Genomic DNA, 19380 nt, shown 5'->3' with positions numbered 1-19380 from the left:
AAGCCTCTCTCTTGTCTTGTTTACCCAGTGCCCAGGCCGGTGCCAGGCACATGGGGCCTTCAGGTGAACTGAACTGACCCAAGTCCAAAATGGAATAAAAAGGAGTGAGAGGAGCCATCGTTTCTTTCTGGGGAAGCATAAGCAAGCGAACTGTGATGTTGGGCAGATTTGGGGGAAAATCCTACAATCAGGGGAACAAGAATGATCTAGAACACACAGTGTGAATAGAAAGGGCCAGATGCCAACCTGTTCTGCTGCTGCTTGGGCATCTGGTGGGCTGCAGGAGTGGTATCTGCAAGAGGTGGGAAGATTCTGTTCTAATCCAGATGTTTCCGGCCAGCTACCAGTCCTTTCTGGGGTGTGGGAGAGGTGCTCCCTTGCTGCCTCCTGCACCCGGCTACCTCTCAGCTCCTGTGGCAGGCAGAGGAGTATCTGGGTCCTCCCTGGGCCGTGGCAGGAATGCAGGGCTGTCACCTAGTATTCGTTGCCAAAGGCCACAGGGAAGCAGCCCAGTCTGAGCCAGGGGTTGGGACAGATTCCACCAGCCAGGAGAGTGAGCACCAACCTGGAGTAGGGAGCCCAGGGTATAGCATGAGGCAGAATAAAGCCCTGAGTCCCAGCTCAGGCTCAGCCAGCTCCGGGGCCTTGGGCAAGTCGCCTACCTCTCCACCCTCAGTCTCCTCATCTGTAAGAGGAAAATCACAAAAATAACCAGCGCCTTCCCCAGAAGGGTTTGGAGCACTCAGAGAGAGAACACAGGCAAACTGCTGGGCACAGTGCCCTGCGCAGAGCTCGTAACATTCATCGGCTACTCTTCTCCTGGGAAGCCACTTTACCTCTCTGTTCTGTTAGTTTCCTCCTCTGTAAAATGGGGAGGCTGGAGGGATTAAGTGTGACCACCAGGTGAAGCCCCCAGCACAGTGCCTGGAAAAGAAGCCCCATAAACAGGAGGATTCCGGCTCTGGTCAGTCCCTACCCTTTTCTCTCTGCCAGCACTCAGTAGTGCGGGCTTGTGCAGACTCAGGAAATGATTGTAGAATTGCTGGACATGCCCATCTTTCTGTCCTTGTCTCTGAGCTTCTATGTTTGGGATCAGAAGCAGAGAACCCCCAAGCTGACAGCCACAGAACCAGCACTCTTACTTTATAGATGAGGACCCTAAGGAACAGAGAGGGGCAAGCACTTGCCCAGGGTCCCACAGCCAGTCAGTAGCAGGGCTGGGCTAGGATGATTTCTTGTCTCTGCCGCCCAGAGCAGTGTCTGCAAAACCCCCAGGCTGTCTGCTTTCAAACTCTCTTCTTTCTTGCCAATCTGAACACATCTTTCAGTCTGTGCTTCTTTAGCAAACAAAGCCCAGGGATAGGTGACCATTCCCAGCACCCCCAGGAGCAGAGACTGCCCCACTAGGGGGGTGTGGGGAGGGGCACAGCGTGGGCCGAGAATGCAGGCTGCTCTGGGCCAGGCTGCTGACAGAGGAGCCAGTGTGCCCAGACATTGAGGCTTTGTGAGCTCCGAGCTCCTGTGTGGGGAAGGTTGTTTTGTTGACCTGACATTGTTTCAGGTTGACTGAGTGGCAGCGTCTTAGCACCCAGAGGCCAGCTCTTTGGAATCAGCCAGGGTCTTGGGCAGAGGGTAGCCAGGGCACTCATGTCTGGAACAAGATGGGGAGGGGGCTGCCTGGGCCCTGTGAGCACTGGGCAGGTCCCCATGGGCAGGGCTGCAGAGGAAGAGTGAGTCCTGAGGGGGACACCGAGAGAGGAGAGAAGAGAAGACTCCTGTGCAGCTTGGGGCCAGAGCAGAGGGCGCTGGCCAAAGTGAGGATGGACAGAGGCAGGACAGGACCATCCACAGGCTGGAGCCAGACCTTCAGGAGCTGGGAACTCTGAGAAGCCAGCCATCATCAGACCTTAGTCCACACAGGAAGACCAGGAGAATCCTAGGGGCCAGGAGGGAAGCGTTGGGGGCTGACTGGCTGGGGTGGGGTGGGCCAGACTCACAGCTGTCCAGATGTGTGTGAGAGATAATTCTGTTTACTGGGCACCCAATGGGAGCAGAGCGGGGTGGGGTGGGGGTGAGAAGGGGCTCCCATGGCCCATGGGCGGGCAGATTAGGAGGCGGGGGCATGAGTCAGGGGTTTGCAAGCTGCCCCTGGGGCGAAGGAGGGAGACCTGGCGCTGTTAGAGCAGGTGTGAGCTCAGCTGGTCTCAGAGGGCACCCACAGCTGCAGGAGTTCCTGGAGGGACCCTAAGACTTGTGAGCAGGTGAGCAGGGCTGGGAGGGGCTATGGTTGGTTCTGTGGTACCTGTTGTAAGGGTTTCTACAGGCACCCTTCCTAAAATCTTTGCCAAAGTGGGCACAGGTGTTCTGACCTCCAAGGGGGGGAGGTGCACGGGGGGGGGGTGAGAACACTGCAATGTGTGTTGTTGTCCCTGAGGGCACAGGTCCATTGGAGGTGTTCTGACCTCCAAGGGGGGTGTAGCTGGGGTGAGTGGGTCGGCCAATATTAAGAAAACCAGCCGGTGTTAGGAAAAAAAGGCTGGCACGTGGCTGCAGAGGTGTGTGTGGCTGGTGTGTAAATGTGTGTCTGGGTCCCTGGCAGGCTCCTGTTTACTAGGCCCTCAGATCCCGCAGACTCAGGTCTCACCCCCAGCCCCTTCTTTCCCCCATATACGGGGATCCCCAGGCCACTTCATCTCCCTCTTAGGAGATAAGTTGTCAGCTGACACTTCTTCCCATTTGGGACATTTCAGGGAGTCTACCAGGGAGACCTGGCACTGTCCCCGCTCTAGGGGGTGTATGGAGGGAAAGGATGAGTCCCCTACTGCCGAGGATCTCAAAGCACTCAGGCTAATTCTATGGGACTTGGAAAATTAGAAGGGGATAAAGATAGTAAGTCTAAACTTGGTACCCAGTAGCAATGAAAATGATGGCAAACGTTCACATAGAGCTCCTTATGTGCAGGCACTATTTTAAATGCTTTATACACATGAACTTAGGGCTATAACAGGTTTATGAGGCAGATATTATTATCACCCCACTTTATAGATAAGAAAACTGAAGCACAGAAAGGTTGAGTCACTTGCCGTAAGTCACACAGTTAGTAAATGGCAGGGCTGGGATTTGAACCCAGACAGTCTGACTGCAGAGTCCATCCTCTTAATCACTAACACTAAACCAGCTAATAGCTGTTTTGTTTTCTGGAGGCAACTCAGTCTAATGGTTAGAGATGTAGCTAGAATCAGGTAGGCCTGGATTTAATTCTGTCTCTGATACCTTCCTACCAGGGGACAGAAGCAGGTAAACCTCTTTGAACCTCAGCTTTCTCACCGGTAAAATGGGGTTAAGGGCATTACCCACTTCACAGAGTTGTTTGAGGTTATGAGAGATAAGGCAGCACAGCCTAGTGCAATGCCGGGGCGATTACACAAAGGTAGTGCTATGCTACCCGGGAGCCCTCTCTGTCATCTAAACCCCCTTCCCCCCTCCCACACACAGTCTCTTCCAGCTGTACCCCACCTTCTGGGCGGCAGAGGCCCCATTCACCCTTATCTGGCCATGCCCTGGCTGTCTGGCCGGCCAGGTGTTTGGTGTGCTTCCAGACGCATGGCTGTGATCAGGGACCACGCTCTTATCAGTGTGAGACAGAGCGAGGCCTGAAGTCGCAGGATGGCTGGGCCTGGTGGAGGCAGCAATCTGAGCTATGGGTGCACCTTCTAAGGCCCTGGATGAGCACAAGCCACCTCTAGTCTCCTCTTCTCAGAACCCCGGTGGGAAGGCCCTCTTGTGATATAGATGGAATGACCGAGACCTAGAACAGCAGTTGTCAACCAATGTGCCAGGGCACACTGGTGTGCCGCAAGAATTTTTAAAACATGCAGCACTTGACTATTTAGTCAGGGACACTGACCTCTTCTGCCTTAGAGTGTAAAATTAAAGGGAACAACTATAGCTAGCACAGCAATAGCCATCTGGTGTGAATGAATCAAAATTATACCTAATAGTTTTTGTCAGATTAGCACAAATATATTTTTTGGTGTGCCACAGAATCTTAGTAATTAGTTTATGTGTGCCATGAGCTGAAAATCACTGTCTTGGAGAGTCTGGGAGCTGCGCAAGGCTATTCGGCTACTCGGTAGTGGAGAGGCAGCCTGAATCTCGGGACTCTCTGTGCTAGAAGGCCCCTCTGACCATCCCACCTCTCAGATGGGAAGTAGACCAGAGCCCCAACCCCATGGGTGAGACTTTTCCACCTAAGGTTTAACACCCTTGAGAATTCCAGGGACCTGAGGCCCAGGCAGAAGCAAGGCCAGAGAAGGAAGAAAGAGAATAGAGACAGAAGAAGAGGCAGGCAAGGAAACCTGGGGAGAAAGGGACAGGAAGGGACAGAAGAGGGTGAGAAAAAAATACATGATCAAGATCTTCAAGGGGCAATCCTGTGCAGTAGGGACAGTTTTATGCTCAGGCTCTGGGACATTCCCAGATTATCCTACCACAACCTCAAAGCAGGACCTCTCCCTTTCTCAGTTTAGTGGGTCATGCCCCTCTCCCTGTCTCTAAGGACAGCAGAGCCATCCATTCCTCAGAAAGTTCTTCATACAGTTCTTTCTGTATATACTCCCTGTGCTATTCCCTCACACAGCAGCTGGCCCTGCCTTGCATAGTCCCAGCTCTGCCCCTTGCCTGCCAGTTTTCACACTGGGGCTGCCCCTCTCTACCTCTCAGCCTTTCAGGTCCTCCCTGTGCTTCTAGGTCCAGCACCAGTGTCCCCTCCTCCAGAGACAGGCCAGCCCCAAACCCACCAATGAGTCCTACTCTTCTTTCTGCCACACAAGTCCTTGGCACCTAGCACATTTGGCTCCTAGCTTGCATTTATCTGGGGACACCTTTATCTGAACCACTTAGACTGTCAGGTATTCTTGGCTTGCCTCTCCAGTCAGGGCTGGGAGCTTCTTGAGAGTAGGGACAGTATCTTGTTCATCTCAGTGTCTCACTGCTCAGCACCAGGCAGGCACAGAGTGAGCACATTTGTCAAGTTGACCCAGTCTCTGTCACCACAATGCCCTGTGCTGCAGTGGATGAGGAGGGAAAGGAACTCAGCCTGGAGGACCCTGGGGGATCTCCACCCTCCGCCTGGGCTTGTCCTCACATTCCTGGGGTGGGCACACCTTCCTCTCTGCCAGAGACACAACTGGGGAAATGGAGGCACAGGACTCTGTGGTCTCCCGGCTGGGTCCTAGTCACACTGATTCTCCAGTCCCAGAGCCCCACGTCTGCAAGGGGGACACATTTGGACATTCATTCAACATGTAGTTATTAATGATTACTATGTGAAACCATTCTGTTAGCAGTGGGGAATTCAGTGGGGATTGAGACATGCAGGGTGTGTGCCCTCGTGTGTCTTCCTTTCTAGAGGAACCATCAGACAACATATGCACAAATGAATCAAGAAACCAGAAACTCTCTGACAGATTTAGTTAGTGCACGATAGCATGGTCAGGGAAGGAATCTGAAGTGGTAACATTTGAGCTAAAATGTGAGAAGGTCGGAGGTGTGGGGGTAGGGGCATGCAGGACGTAGACAACTGCACGTGCAACGGTCCTGGGGCAGGAAGGACTTGGTAAGGAGGCCAATGGGATAAGTGGGATGAGAGGAAAAGAGACAGAGTTCCAGATAGGGTTGGAGGGAGCAGCAGGGTCACTTCGTCAAGGACATGTGGGCCACTCCCAAGGATGCTGCAGCCCCATGTGCAGAGTGGGGCAGTAATTTCTGGAAGAAGAGAGAGTGTTGTGGAGACTAGGAGGAGCTAAGCCCTTTGAAGAGGAGACAGGTTGGCTGAGTCCTGGGAATGGGCAGGAAAAGAAGCCAGGTGAGGACAGTGAATGGAGAAAGGAGTCAGATTTGAAGAACACACCCATCCTTCCCAAACATCCTTAAGCAGCCGAGCCTCCTTCTCTGCACTGCCCCATCTCTCCTGGTCCCTGCACCTTGTTCCTCACATCTACAAATTCAGCTCCTTCCTCCAAGCCTCCACCCGCATCTCCTTCCCCTGACCCCACTGTCTCCCAACACTTGGGCTCCCCTTCACTCAAAGCAGCACCCTCTGGGGGAGGACCAGGAGACCCCAAGATGCCCTGTGCCTCACTCAGCCTGTGCCCCTCCCCTGCAGGGACCCGCAGTGCGGGTTATGCTGGGGGCTCAGATCCCTGCGAATAACCGGACAATCAGGACAGCACCATGGGGGATTTGCAGGTGAGTCTTTGGTGGCAACTGCTGGCTCCTACCTGGGGGGTCTGGGAACTTGGCCCTGAACTCCTACCTACATGGGGACTCAAGGAGCCCCTCAGAGCCCAGCCCTGATGGCCACTTCCCACAGGAGGATTATGAAGAGGGGCTAGAAGAGATTGCAGAGGAGGAGGACTATGAAGATCCAGGCATTCCTGTGCCCCAGGTGGAAGAGCCAGAAGGTGAGCCCCATCTCCCTCTCTCTGCTGGAGTGAGCTGCGGAGCCCCAGACAGGGACATATGGGGGACTTGTCCTCCCCCCTTCTCTGAACTCCCTCCCCACTGCCCCAGCCCCAGGGCCAGTTTTCCCACAATCCTGGTTGATTGAAGGGTAAACAGAGTTTTGTTTGAAATGACCACAGGAGGGGACAGGGGGAGTGTGCAGGACCAGTCACCCGTCACCATCACCATGCCCCTTGGATTTATGGGAGGGCAGTCAGGCCTGTCTGGGACAATGGCAGGAGCCCACATGCCACCCATGCTGGCTTCCAATGCTGGCTTCTGGGCCAGGCACTGGCCCTGTTCTGGGAACACTGTTCTGTTTTGGGGTCCAGAAATTCTAAAAAATGGGGCCCTTGGGGTCCCCCAGGGCAGAGAGACTTTAGGAAACCTTCCTTGGCCTGTCCAAGGTCTTAGTTGGGGAGGCTCAGGCAGGCACCTATTTACTGTCAACAGGACTTAAGTGCAGGCAATTGGTATTGAAGATAAGAGGCCCCCCTGGGAAATGAGGCCTGGGGTGGGGGGCATGAGGACAGTATAAGGGCAGACCCCACCCTGGTGCCCAGAGCTCAGCTTGGAGGCAGAGAGAAGCCATGGGCTGGCAGGACCATTGAGGCAGGTGAGGAAGAAGGGAACTGGTCCCAGAAGGTGGCAGGAGAGGGAGGAGAATCCTGAAAATTGCCACTCAGGTCTCTCCAATTGCCTTGAAGATGACGCTCCTGCCCATCACTGAGGATGAGTCCCAGGGTCCTCCACAATGCCAGGGGCAGAGTGACAGAGCCAGGCTGAGCCAAGAACAGGCGTGGGGAGCCACAGCCCATCAAGTGGCAGGGGTGGGTTGGGGCTACAAGGGTCCCAGCAGGGCCTTATGCTGCACTGGTTTCTGAGGCCGGTGGTGGGTGGCGCAGGGTTGTGTGGGGCAGCACTAACCGGCCTCTGGGTTTTCAGCTCACCTCACCGAGCCAACAGCCACAGACTACCATACCACATCGCAACCAGGCACCCACGAGGTGAGAACCCCGGCCTCCCCCAATTCTTCTTCTTGTACTGCCCTGGGGACCCACCATTCTACCAGGGCATGCGAGGGATAGGCGCAGCTTCAAACAGACCACAGACAGGCTGAGAAGGAGTGGGGGTCCTGGGAAACTGGTAGAAAGGGAGAGGACAGCCCCCACTGTGCAGAGAGACCGGGGCCCCTTTCACTGAGGAGGGGGTTCACAGGGCAGAGAGAAGCTGGCTGCTGGAGGCCTGAGCTCACAAGCCCTGTGGCCCTGGCTGGGTTGTCAGGTGCCCCCTGGGAGGGCACAGAAATAAATAATGCTCCTCTGCCTAGGCCCCCTACATCCCTGCTGGGCCCGCAGACTGCCTAGCTGGGTAGGAAATTGGTTCCACCCTAAGCGAGGCCTTTGAGAATGGCCACCTGGCCCCAAAGAAATCCAAGAACAAGCTGAACAACACTCTCACTCAACGATATTAGAGGCACGAGATGACCCAATGACCCAAAGATTTCCCTCTGCTCCCCTTCTAAGTGCCCACTCCAATGCCCATTTTGGTCCGGAGGTCCTCCATAAATGCCTCTGAAATGGAGTCAGGGGTCTGGTCAAGCAGCTGAGGAACAGAGGCGGAAGCGTGGGCTGGATCCACGGCACCATCAGGCATCCCCTCCCCAACTCCCCATCTCACACTCCAGGCTGGAGCTCTGGGCCGTCCCCCTGAGCTCAGGATCTGCCCCCAAATGCTGCAGGGCCCTGGGCCTCCTACAAACGTCTCTCGGTCTGCTGAGTGCCCACCATGCCCTGGGCTGCCAGTCTCCCCACAGCCCTGCCCTGAGCCTGACGGACTAATTCATGTCTGTGGGGCCGCAGGTCTACGTGGAGCTGCAGGAACTGGTGATGGATGAGAAGAACCAGGAGCTGCGATGGATGGAGGCAGCGCGCTGGGTGCGGCTGGAGGAGAACCTGGGGGAGGACGGGGCCTGGGGCCAACCGCACCTGTCTTACCTCACCTTCTGGAGCCTCCTGGAGCTGCAGAGAGCCTTCGCCAAGGGTGAGCCCTGACAGGCCCCTCTGCGACCCCTGTGTGTAAGGCTTGTTGGGAGGAGGAGGGCCCCGGCCCAGCTGTCCAGCTCACCCCTCCATGGCCTGCAGGGACTGTCCTCCTGGACCTGTCAGAGACCTCCCTGGCCGGAGTAGCCAACCAGCTGCTGGACAGGTTTATCTACGAGGAACAGATCCGGCCTCAGGACCGAGAGGAGCTGCTCCGGGTCCTGCTGCTCAAACACAGGTGCCCCTGTGTGCCCAGCCCTGGACTACTCCCAAAGGGCCTACCTGCCCAGCCCACCTGCCCCAAGCTCTCTCTGAGAGTCCATATGCCGTGCCCCCCCTGCCAGTTTGGGGCCCACTTTTCTTCCAGGATATCTCCTGCCTCTGACACCACTAGAGGGGTGGCCATGTCTCCATGTTTAGATTTGAGGGCACTCTCAAGGCCCTTCCCCCCACTTGATCCTAATCATTCCAGAGGCCACCTGCTTGCATCCACAACATCCCTCAGAAAGTGCAGATTCTCCTGCCCCAGGGTCTCTCCCTCTGGTCACTGGGAAGTCCCAGTTGGTCGCTCCCACCATCAGTGCTCTGCCAACAGCCCAACCTGAACAGCTTACTCAGCCCCTGTCCCCTTTGTGTTCTGCAGCCATGCCGGAGACCTAGAGGCCCTGGGGAGTGTGAAGCCCACGGTCCTGACGCGTTCTGGGAACCCCTCAGAGCCTCTGCTCCCCCAACAGCCCTCACTGGAAACTCAGCTATTCTGTGAACGGGTGAGGCTGTACAACGGGTACATGGGGAGAGCCAGAAAGCCCACACCTGAACGTGGTTAGAAATGAGAGGAGGGAAGGAAGGAGGGGGCTGAATGCTCCCCTTACCACCCTCCTTCCAACAGGGAGAGGGGGGCACAGAAGGCCGCTCTCCAATTTTGGAAAAGATCCCCCCAGATTCAGAGGCCACCTTGGTGCTAGTGGGTAAGCAGCGGTGCCCCCACCCACTCACTCCTCTACACCCCCTGCTTCCACCTCCTGTCCTGGCCCAGCTGCCTCTCCCTGTTCCTGGACCCCAGCAGGGCCCCTTCAGCCTGGCCTGACTGCATCGTGTCCCGCCCCCGCCCCGCAGGCCGAGCCACCTTCCTGGATCGGCCATTGCTGGGCTTCGTGCGGCTGCAGGAGGCTGCAGAGCTGGAGGATGCAGTGGAGCTGCCCGTGCCTGTGCGCTTCCTGCTGGTGTTGCTGGGGCCCGAGGCCCCCCACATAGACTACACCCAGCTTGGCCGGGCTGCTGCCACCCTCATGTCAGAGAGGGTAAGGAGGGGCTGGCGAGGCTGGGGAACCTGGGAGCCGGGTGGCAGCTGAGACCCTTTCTCCAGCCCGGACTGGCCTGGTTCGTGTTAGTTTCACTAGTTTGGCTCACTCCGTGTAATACAGCTGCTTCTGCCCTACTTGACCTGCATAATCTGGCCCAGCCCTGCCTGGCTTGGCCTGGCCTGATCCAGCCTGATCTGGCCCATGCTGACATGGGTCTCTCCCATCCAGGCTGGCCTGCTGTTGCCTAGTCTGCTCTGGCTTCATCTGGTCTGCTGTAAGCCACCTGGTTTTCTTTAGTTCTTACTCCTTTCCTCACTCAGAGCCTTGTCTGCCTCCCCAAAGCCCTTTCATAGTGGGAGGTAAAGGAGGTAGGCAAGAAAAGCAGTTCCTAACAAGAAGGATCTGGATGAGAGGGCTCTGGTACTGGGGGCATCTGGCTGTGGACTCCTGGCTCCTTCCACCCAGCAGGTCCAGGCAGCCCTGACCCTCTCTCTGGCCTGCAGGTGTTCCGAATGGATGCATACCTGGCCCAGAGTCGGGGAGAGTTGGTGCACTCCCTGGAGGGCTTCCTGGACTGCAGCCTGGTGCTGCCTCCTTCGGATGCCCCCTCGGAGCAGGCCCTACTCAGTCTGGTGCCTGTGCAGAAGGAGCTGCTGCGAAGACGCTACCTGCCAAGCCCTGCCAAGCCAGACCCTAGCTTTTACAAGGGCCTAGGTACCTGCTCTTCCCAGCCCAAGGCTTTCTGAGTCCCCACAGACCCTCAGACACCCCAGCACAACCCTGTGAGCCCCTGGATCCTATCTTTTCATCAAATACCCTGGTGTCCCTCCTCCCTGTCCTGATGCCACCCAGCCTCCTTGGCCACTCCATTCCCATCGTATGATACCCCTCTCACCTCCCCTCTCCTCACATCTTCCCCTGTCACCCCCTATGACATGGTCCTGTCCTTCCCTACAGATTTAAATGGGGGTCCAGGGGTCCCTGGTGGCCCAGATGACCCTCTGCAACGAACAGGCATGCTCTTCGGGGGCCTGGTGCGTGACATAAAGCGCCGCTATCCTCGCTACTTGAGTGACATCACAGATGCACTCAGCCCCCAGGTCCTGGCTGCCGTCATCTTCATCTACTTTGCTGCCTTGTCACCGGCCATCACCTTCGGGGGCCTTCTGGGTCAGTGCCTCTGTGTGCCCTCCACCCTTTCCCCTGACCCTCTGGCCTCTGCGTGGGCCCTGACATTGGCCTGATCTGACACTCTGGACCCCCGCACCAGCCTGCTCATGACATGCTCCACTGGCCCATGGAAATGACCACCCAGCCTTGACCCCGCTGTAACTTCTACCCGCAGGAGAGAAGACCCAGAACCAGATGGGGGTGTCGGAGCTTCTCATCTCCACTGCGGCGCAGGGCATTCTTTTTGCCCTGCTGGCGGCTCAGCCCCTGCTTGTGGTTGGCTTCTCGGGACCTCTGCTCGTGTTTGAGGAAGCCTTCTTCTCGGTAGCTCTGTTCTGGCCCCGCTGTGACCCTGTAACTGGTCCCTGGCCCCACCTGCCTGAGGCACAGCACTGGGCCCATTTGTCTGACCCCAGCTCCCTCTGACCACCTGCAGTTCTGCAACTCGAATGGCCTGGAGTACCTCGTGGGTCGTGTGTGGATTGGCTTTTGGCTCATTCTGCTGGTGGTGCTGGTGGTGGCCTTCGAGGGCAGCTTCCTGGTCCGCTTCATTTCCCGCTACACCCAGGAGATCTTCTCCTTCCTCATCTCCCTCATCTTCATCTTCGAGACATTCACTAAGCTGATCAAGGTGGGAGTGTGAATGAACATGGGGGTGTGCATGTGTGAGACAGAGCATAAACTATGCACACGTGTCTGTGCAGCTTCTGTGTGGCTGTGTTTTCACAGTATGTGACTATGACCACATACATGTTGATACCTGCTGCTGGTATTCTTGCCATGACTGGGCAGAGTGCATGAGAGGGCCCCTCTATGTGCACATGTCCATGTTTATAACCACACACAGAGTGACTAATGGGTAAGTATGTGTGTGAGACTAAAATGGGAAATTGCATGTGTGATGGGGCAGCAGGAATTATTGAGGCTCTGAAGTCTCCCCTCCCTGTCAAACTTGCACTCAAAAACTGCAGGTCCTGTGAGTAGAGCACGCTGTCCCCTCAGCGCCGTCACCTTAAACCATGTTTTGCTTCTGTGTCTGCATTTTCTATGGAGGAAGGGTGGACACTGTCTATCTGCCCCTGATTCTGTTGGTTCGTGGGTCTTCCCAAGTCCCTAAAGCCCTGCACTACAGCCTTCTCATGTCTCCCAGGTGCTGGGTGGTCTCTCTCTCTCTCTCTCACACACACACACACACACACACACACACTCTCACACACTCTCACACCCTCACTCACACTCTCACACTCACACACATACACACACACTCTCAGACACTCACACTCTCACACACACTCACACTTTCACACTCTCTTACTCACACACACACACTCTCACAACCACACACTCACACACACGCACGCACACGCACACACTCATTGCCTTCATGGCCCACCCCACCCAAGCCTGGCCTGGTCCTCACTCCTGAAAACCAAGATGCAGAATCCCATTTCCCCTTTGTTATCAGCTGAGGAAGAAGATAGGTGGATGGACGATGGGTGGATAGATGGGTGATGAACAGGGGGTGGATGGATGAAGGGAACAGGATGCCTTGGTTTTCTGCTGCAGATCTTCCAGAGCCACCCACTGCAGAAGCATTATCGCTACAATGTGACAATAGAGCCCAAACCTCAGGCCCCCCTGCCCAACACAGCTCTCCTCTCCCTTGTGCTTATGGCTGGCACCTTCTTCTTTGCCATGATGCTGCGCAAGTTCAAGAACAGCTCCTACTTCCCTGGCAAGGTCAGCACATCATCCCCACCTGCCCTTGCCTACACTGCCCTATCCCAGTCCAAAGCACCTCCAGCTTTCCCAATGCCATCAGCTCCCCTTCTTACCCTAGATCCTTCTTCCTAATTCCAAGCCTTCCTGGCCTCCTCATCTAGAATCTCACTCTTCAGGCAAACCCACTTCAGCTCCTCAGCATACCCAGGCTGAGAACCCAATAGGGAGCCACGGGAAGGGCTTGGAAGGGGTGGAGAAACTAGGGGGCCAGGAGTGGGGCAGGTCCAAGGAAGAAGAAAGGAGGTAAGTACACTGAGGTGCAAAACAGGACATTAGATGTTGACAAATCCCTTGGGAAGAGCAGGGCCCCTGGGTGAAGAAGGGGCAGAAATGGGGGGAAGTGGGAGCTGGGGAGCAACTGGGCACTAACCGCTGGTTCCTCCACCTGCCCTCAGCTGCGACGTGTCATTGGGGACTTTGGGGTTCCCATCTCCATCCTGATCATGGTCATTGTGGATTTCTTCATCAAGGACACCTACACCCAGGTGACCCTTTCCTTCCACCCTCATTTCATTTCTCTAGTGTGCCCCCACCCCAGAACAGCTTTCCTAGAGCTGAAGCTAGCTAGAACTACCCCTACCCCCTGCCTGCCTCCTCTGGTGGCCCCACGTTCTTCCCACAGCCCTACAGGACCCCTCTGGCTGAAGCAAGGGCCTGGGTCAGGTTGCCCCCTTTATTCTTTAACCCAGGGCAGTAGGAGAGAATCTGCTTCAGTGCCAGGCAGATCCGAGTATGAATCTCACTCTGCCACTAAATCATTTTGTGATAAAAGGCAAGCTATAAAGTGGGGAATGAGATGTATGTAAAAGGCTTAGTGTAGGGACTGGGTACAAAGCAGGTGTGTTATATAAGTGAGCTCCCACATGTCCAGGCCCCTGTGTCCCCCTGTCCCCATCCCCTATCCCAGTGTTCTCACCAGCGTCCCCCTCCTACAGAAACTCAGCGTGCCTACGGGCCTCAAGGTGTCCAACTCCTCTGTCCGGGGCTGGGTCATCCACCCACTGGGCTTGTATTCCCATTTCCCCATCTGGATGATGTTTGCCTCTGCTCTGCCTGCCCTTCTGGTCTTCATCCTCATCTTCCTTGAGTCCCAGATCACCACGTAAGCGCCAGCATGGGGCTGAGCCTGGGAGAGTCTGAGGCAGGGAAAGGGACAGGGTGCGGGCAGGTGAGACACCAAGGACTGATGCTAATTAGTCTCAGCAGAACACGTGGCCCTCCCTACTTGCAAGAATGGTGGACGGGCAGGGACAAGGCCAGGTTTTGTGCAACCTGACAGGGTATAATTTGGAGAGCTCTTTTTAAGAAGAAAACACAAAATGAAAACTACAAAATAAGGTGCCAGATCTTAGAAGGGACCTGTACCAGCAATGCTCCCTGGAGCTTACACTTCATTAGCTTCAGAGTAAATCTGCCTGTGATATTCTAGGTGATGTCTGAAGACATTTCTACTTTCAGAGTTTGGAATCTCAAGATGGGGTGGGAGGGAAGGGAGCAAGGAACTCCAAGGGAGATGTGTACAGAGGGATAAACTGAGGAACAAATAAATTCAAGTATGGGGAAGGAAGGAGGGATCTGAGAGGATGAGGGAGGGAGAGCCCTATTTACCCCTGACTTCCCACATCCCCCAGGCTGATTGTCAGCAAACCAGAGCGCAAGATGGTCAAGGGCTCCGGCTTCCACCTGGACCTGCTGCTGGTCATTGGCATGGGTGGGGTGGCCACTATCTTTGGGATGCCTTGGCTCAGTGCCACCACTGTGCGTTCTGTCACCCATGCCAATGCCCTCACCGTCATGGGCAAGGCCAGCACTCCAGGGGCTGCAGCCCAGATCCAGGAGGTCAAGGAGCAGCGGATCAGCGGGCTGCTGGTCTCTGTGCTTGTGGGTGAGTGAGGGCTGGCCACACTTTCTACCACCCTTTGTCCCTGCCCCTGGACCCGACCCCAGCACCTGCCCCTTAGGATCCAGCCCCCTCCAGTCCTCCTGATGCACCTGCTGCCCTCATCTCCCCAGTGTGTTATTCACATGATGGAATTCTAGAGGAAATGCCCAGGGCACTAAGATGGGTATCTGAGCCGGGGAGGAAGGAGGGCCTCCTCCATTACTAAAGCGTTCTCCAGACAGAAGTTCAGTGAACTGTGGGTTCCAGCCCTACACTGCTGATAATTTGATATCCCTTCTTGTCTCTGGGCCTCAGTTTCCCTTTCTGCACCATTAGAGGGTTCATTAGATGTCCCTGAGGTCTCTCTAGCTCAGCTGCTTTGTGACCAATGCAAAGGACAGTACTCCGGGCATAATCTGGGCATAGGGGAGAACACAGAGGATCACTGAGGTAGATCCAAGTTGAGAGAGGCTGAGAGTCCAGCTGGGCTTGGTGTGGGCAGCACCATGATTGCTGAGGGGGTGGCCAGGGAAGTTCCTGAAAGGAGGCCAAGTTGACATCAGCTAGAAGAGGGTTAGGATCTGGATAGGTGGAGGGTGATGGAGGCATTCAGGGCTAGGGTGAGAAAAAACAGGCTTTTCTGACCTCTGTGACTCCTCCTAGGTTGAAGGAGTAGGCTTTGAAGTTAGGCAGGCCAGAGCTTGACTCCCTGCTCTGCCAGTAACTAGCTGTGTGGCCTTAGGCAAGTTGCTTCACTTCTCTGTTTCCTCATCTCTAAAATGGGAATAATACCTATTAAAAGGACACACAGAAAGGGCTCTACAGGGCGCATGTGGACCCTGCTGGTGCTGGTCCTCGAAGGTGCATGGGGCTGAAAGCTCATGGTTCTCCCTGCAGGCCTGTCCATCCTCATGGGGCCCATCCTGTCCCACATCCCCTTGGCTGTGCTGTTTGGCATCTTCCTCTACATGGGGGTCACATCCCTCAGTGGCATCCAGCTGTTTGACCGCATCTTGCTTCTCTTCAAGCCACCCAAGTACCACCCGGATGTGCCCTACGTCAAGCGGGTACAGGGCCCTCCGGCTGCCCCACCCAGGGGGGTGGGTGGGGGTGCTGGGTGCCAGGGTAGGGCAGGTCGTGATCCCTTCCTCTGCTCACAGGTAAAGACCTGGCGCATGCACTTGTTCACGGGCATCCAGATCATCTGCCTGGCAGTGCTGTGGGCAGCGAAGTCCTTCCCAAGCACATCCCTGGCCCTGCCCTTCATCCTCATCCTCACAGTGCCCCTGCGCCGTCTCCTGCTGCCACTCATATTCAGGAACCTGGAGCTCCAGTGTGTGAGTGGCCGCTCCCCACCTCCACCCCTCAAGGCCTGGGGCAGGAGGGAGGGTGCAGAGAGAACAGGAGCTGGAAGGCAGGGCTCCAGGGCTAGCGCAGGGAGGGTGGATTGGAGGATGTGGGAAGGCAGATAGCAGTGCGTTTAGGGTCTGGGTCTGGGACCTGTGTTTAAATCCTGTCACTGCCACATCTTAGTGTAAAGCCTGGAACAGCTGGCCTCGTTTTTCTGTGCCTTGGATTTGCTCACCTGTAAAAGGAGTAATGAAATGATAGGGTTGTTGACAGAGTTAAGAGGCACACAGGGTGTGTTCCACATGAGCTATCCCAGCCACTGAGTGGCTGGTCCTGTGGTTGCTCCTCCCATGGAATTCTTCTAAGCTCCTCCCAAGGAATTCTTCTAAGACGTGACACAGGTCACTGTGAGGCTGCCTTGGTGAAGGAGTCCCCTGCCTGCACTCAGGAAGTCCGCCTCAACAAAGGGCGTCAGATCACCAGGGGCTCCCCACCCTTTGGAAATCTCTCACACTGACCAACCCTAGGGGCTGCTGGGCAGGACCTGTCTCAGGTTTAAAGAAAGCCAGGCTCTTTCCTAACTCCAGAGGTCCCTCTTGGTGCTGGGGTAGGGCTCATCTGAACCCAGGCTGCTCACCCTCCCTCTTCCTACCCCACCCTCCAGCTGGATGCCGATGATGCCAAGCCAACCTTGGATGAGGAGGAAGGTCGGGATGAATACGACGAGGTGCCCATGCCCGTGTGAGAGGAGAGCCTGGGCCCCAGACCCCTCCACCACTCCACTGCTCCACTCTCTCAGAAAATGCAGAAGTTCAGGGGCAACTCATGGTCTCCCAGGTCCCTCCTGGGGGGTGCAGCTGAGGCGCCAAGGCTGTGGGTGGGAGAAGGGTGGGGTGTCTAGGAAAACTTTCACAATGGGTAGACTGGGTTTTCTGGGTGGAAATGGCCAGTAGAGCCCACATTAGGGTACTCACAGTATAGTGCCTCCTGCTGCCACACTGCCGCATGGGGATACCCTGCTAGGAGCCTTAGATCTGAGAGTCCCACTTCCTCATGACACAGACAAGGGCAATAGCAAGGGAGGGAGTTGGGAGGATGGGTACAAGTTCCTGCTTGCTGTGTGGCCTTGAGCAAGTCCCTTAACCTCTTCAGCCTCTGCTTCCTCTTCTGTAAAATGGGTATATTGATAATAATATCCACATTACAGGATGGTTACTGAGGACTAAAGATAAATGCAAACAAAGGGCTTTGTAAACTCTGAAAGGACTATCATGCTGTAGTCATTCTTTTTCAAGCCTGCCCAAGGTCACACAGCTCCTGAGCCATACAGCTGGGATTTGAACCAGATCTCCTGATTCTGAGGCCAGAGATCTGTGCTCTACTTCAGTCGTCCACCTTCCCATGCTTAGAGATGCCCCTGCTGACTGCACCTTTCCCCTTCTCTGCCGCCAGCCCTTACCTAGGGGCCCTTTCCTCTGGAGCAGAGAAAGGTGTCCTGGGGAGGACAAGGTGTGGGTGAGGGGACAATCAGGGATGGGACTCGGGACTCCTAAGTGCTTGCTCCCATCTCCACTGCTCTTGTTCATTCACTTATTCATTCATTCATTCCACAAACATTTACTGAGCCCCTGGAACCTGTAGACACAGAGGTGACTGAGCCAAGACCCTGCCCAGGCATGGGGAGTGATGGACAAATCAGTCTGTTCTTGATTTGGATAGGGGGTGGGGGAGAAAGGAGATGGGGTGGGAGAAGAGAGGGAAGTTTGTAATTTATTGATTGTGTATTTTCTCAGAGCTATCATTGTACTTTGGCTTCACACACACCCAGACCCCTCATTAGAGACCCACTGCCCCCAACTCCACCCAAGCCAAATCTTGGGGAAAACCTAAATTTATCAATTGGGGTAGGAGACAGTGGGTCCTGCAGAATATGGGCAAAATCTATTTTTTAAAAAAACAAAAATATAAAAAGAGTTGAAAGAACTGGAAACGGTAAGAGATGGTTGAAACCGAGATTCATAGTGTGACAGAAAAGAAAGGAGGTTTTGGACTCCTGATGAAAGGCCCTGGGGTACATCCCTGAAGGCTGACAGCTGCCTCGCACCATTTCACTTTCTCTGCTTCTGTAAAATGGGAACAGTAATGGCATCAGTCTCTAGAGTTTTTATCGGATTAAGTGAGACAGTACTGGTAAAGGCTTTCAACACAAAGGAAGAGGAAGAGCTCAATAAATGTTAGCTGCTGGTTTTATTATTCTGCTTGGGATGTCCCTGTCCCCTCCGTCCCTCTGCACACTGGAAAAGAATGTCACCCACTCTGCAAGCACCCTTACCCTCAGTGCCTGGGAATAGGTTTTGCCAATAAATGCATCTGTGGTGGAGTGACTGCCTTGCTGGAATTCCCCTCCCATAGTCAGGGGTCCAAGGGGTCTTGGCTGGACCAGGTGGACATGGCATGGTGGTGTGAAGCTGGTGCAGGGTTGCAGCCCTAGGTGGCAAGGAGAGCCAGGCTGGGGGTGGCACTAGAGCTAGGGAGGGGTCGGGCTGGTGGTCCCCAAGCTCTAGAGGTGGAGAGGGCCAGCATAGAGTGAGGGGTGGAGAGCAAGGGAAAACAAGTTTACACTCAAGACATCCTTCCTCTCCACAAGAAGCAAGAGCCACAGGGGTGGGAGAGGGATGGTAAAGGGGCCTGGTCCCTGCCTCTTGGACTGTGGACCACACATCCTTTTGAACAGTCAGCCCCCTAGCCTAGACTCTTCAAGTTGGGCAACTTCTCTGAGAGGGATCAACAGAGACGAAATGTAATTGGCTGTCAGTCACAGAGGGATATCTCTTGACCAGCTTCCTACTAACCCCCACTCTGATTCCCTTGTAGATTCTGTCCCCCCAAACCACCCCCCCCACCCCCAGCCACTTTCAGCAATTCTAGGGAGCTGCTGGGCCAGGTGTCACCCAGGACTGGAGAAGATGCCAGGACATACTCCCTCCCCACCTTCCCCTCCCTCTCCAGCCCTCCAGAGAAAGGTTGGTGCAGGGCTGGTCTGCCTGGCTTCCTTCCTTGGATCTATATTTACTTGCTCCTATCCCCAGCTGACCCCTTCCAGGCTGGCCAGGACAGCTGCCAAGGACTAGAGAGCTACTGGAGCCCCAGGCAATCCCAGCCACTCACCTCCCCCACACAGCAGCTTCCCACTGTGTCCCACTGCATTGGCCCTCTCCTGAGCTTGCCACTACCCCATTCCCAGCCTTGAACCAGGAAAGCAGTAGAAAAATGTGAAGACCACAGAAATCAATCAGGATCTGACTTTCTGCCTGGCCCAGGCCTCACTCCCCCTGCATTTCCTGCC

The 19380-nt window shown here is 55.4% G+C and overlaps 1 protein-coding gene across 1 annotated transcript; it reads left to right on the top strand.

The window, feature by feature from the left end:
- Positions 1–2128: 2128 nt before the first annotated feature.
- Positions 2129–18414, top strand: SLC4A1 (solute carrier family 4 member 1 (Diego blood group)). The gene is made up of 20 exons (XM_090290569.1): positions 2129–2261; positions 6167–6249; positions 6374–6464; positions 7450–7511; positions 8367–8547; positions 8649–8784; positions 9190–9313; positions 9436–9514; positions 9663–9847; positions 10354–10564; positions 10808–11020; positions 11196–11344; positions 11457–11651; positions 12587–12760; positions 13198–13287; positions 13738–13904; positions 14434–14687; positions 15582–15751; positions 15845–16021; positions 16699–18414. Exons 2-20 carry the CDS (start codon positions 6235–6237, stop codon positions 16777–16779), a joined length of 2754 nt encoding a protein of 917 aa, XP_090146695.1. The 5' UTR covers positions 2129–2261; positions 6167–6234; the 3' UTR covers positions 16780–18414.
- Positions 18415–19380: the final 966 nt, after the last annotated feature.

The sequence above is a fragment of the Furipterus horrens genome, unplaced genomic scaffold (assembly GCF_987537825.1).
Source record: "Furipterus horrens unplaced genomic scaffold, mFurHor1.1.pri manual_scaffold_11, whole genome shotgun sequence".
NCBI lineage: Eukaryota > Metazoa > Chordata > Mammalia > Chiroptera > Furipteridae > Furipterus > Furipterus horrens.
This window is presented reverse-complemented; position numbering and strand designations above follow the sequence as displayed.

What these genes read in the sequence shown, in the direction of transcription:
- SLC4A1 (XM_090290569.1), top strand. An exon ending in CGCAACCAGGCACCCACGAG is followed by an intron (nt 7,512 to 8,366) that starts GTGAGAACCCCG and finishes GTGGGGCCGCAG; the next exon opens with GTCTACGTGGAGCTGCAGGA. An exon ending in CATTCACTAAGCTGATCAAG is followed by an intron (nt 11,652 to 12,586) that starts GTGGGAGTGTGA and finishes TTTCTGCTGCAG; the next exon opens with ATCTTCCAGAGCCACCCACT.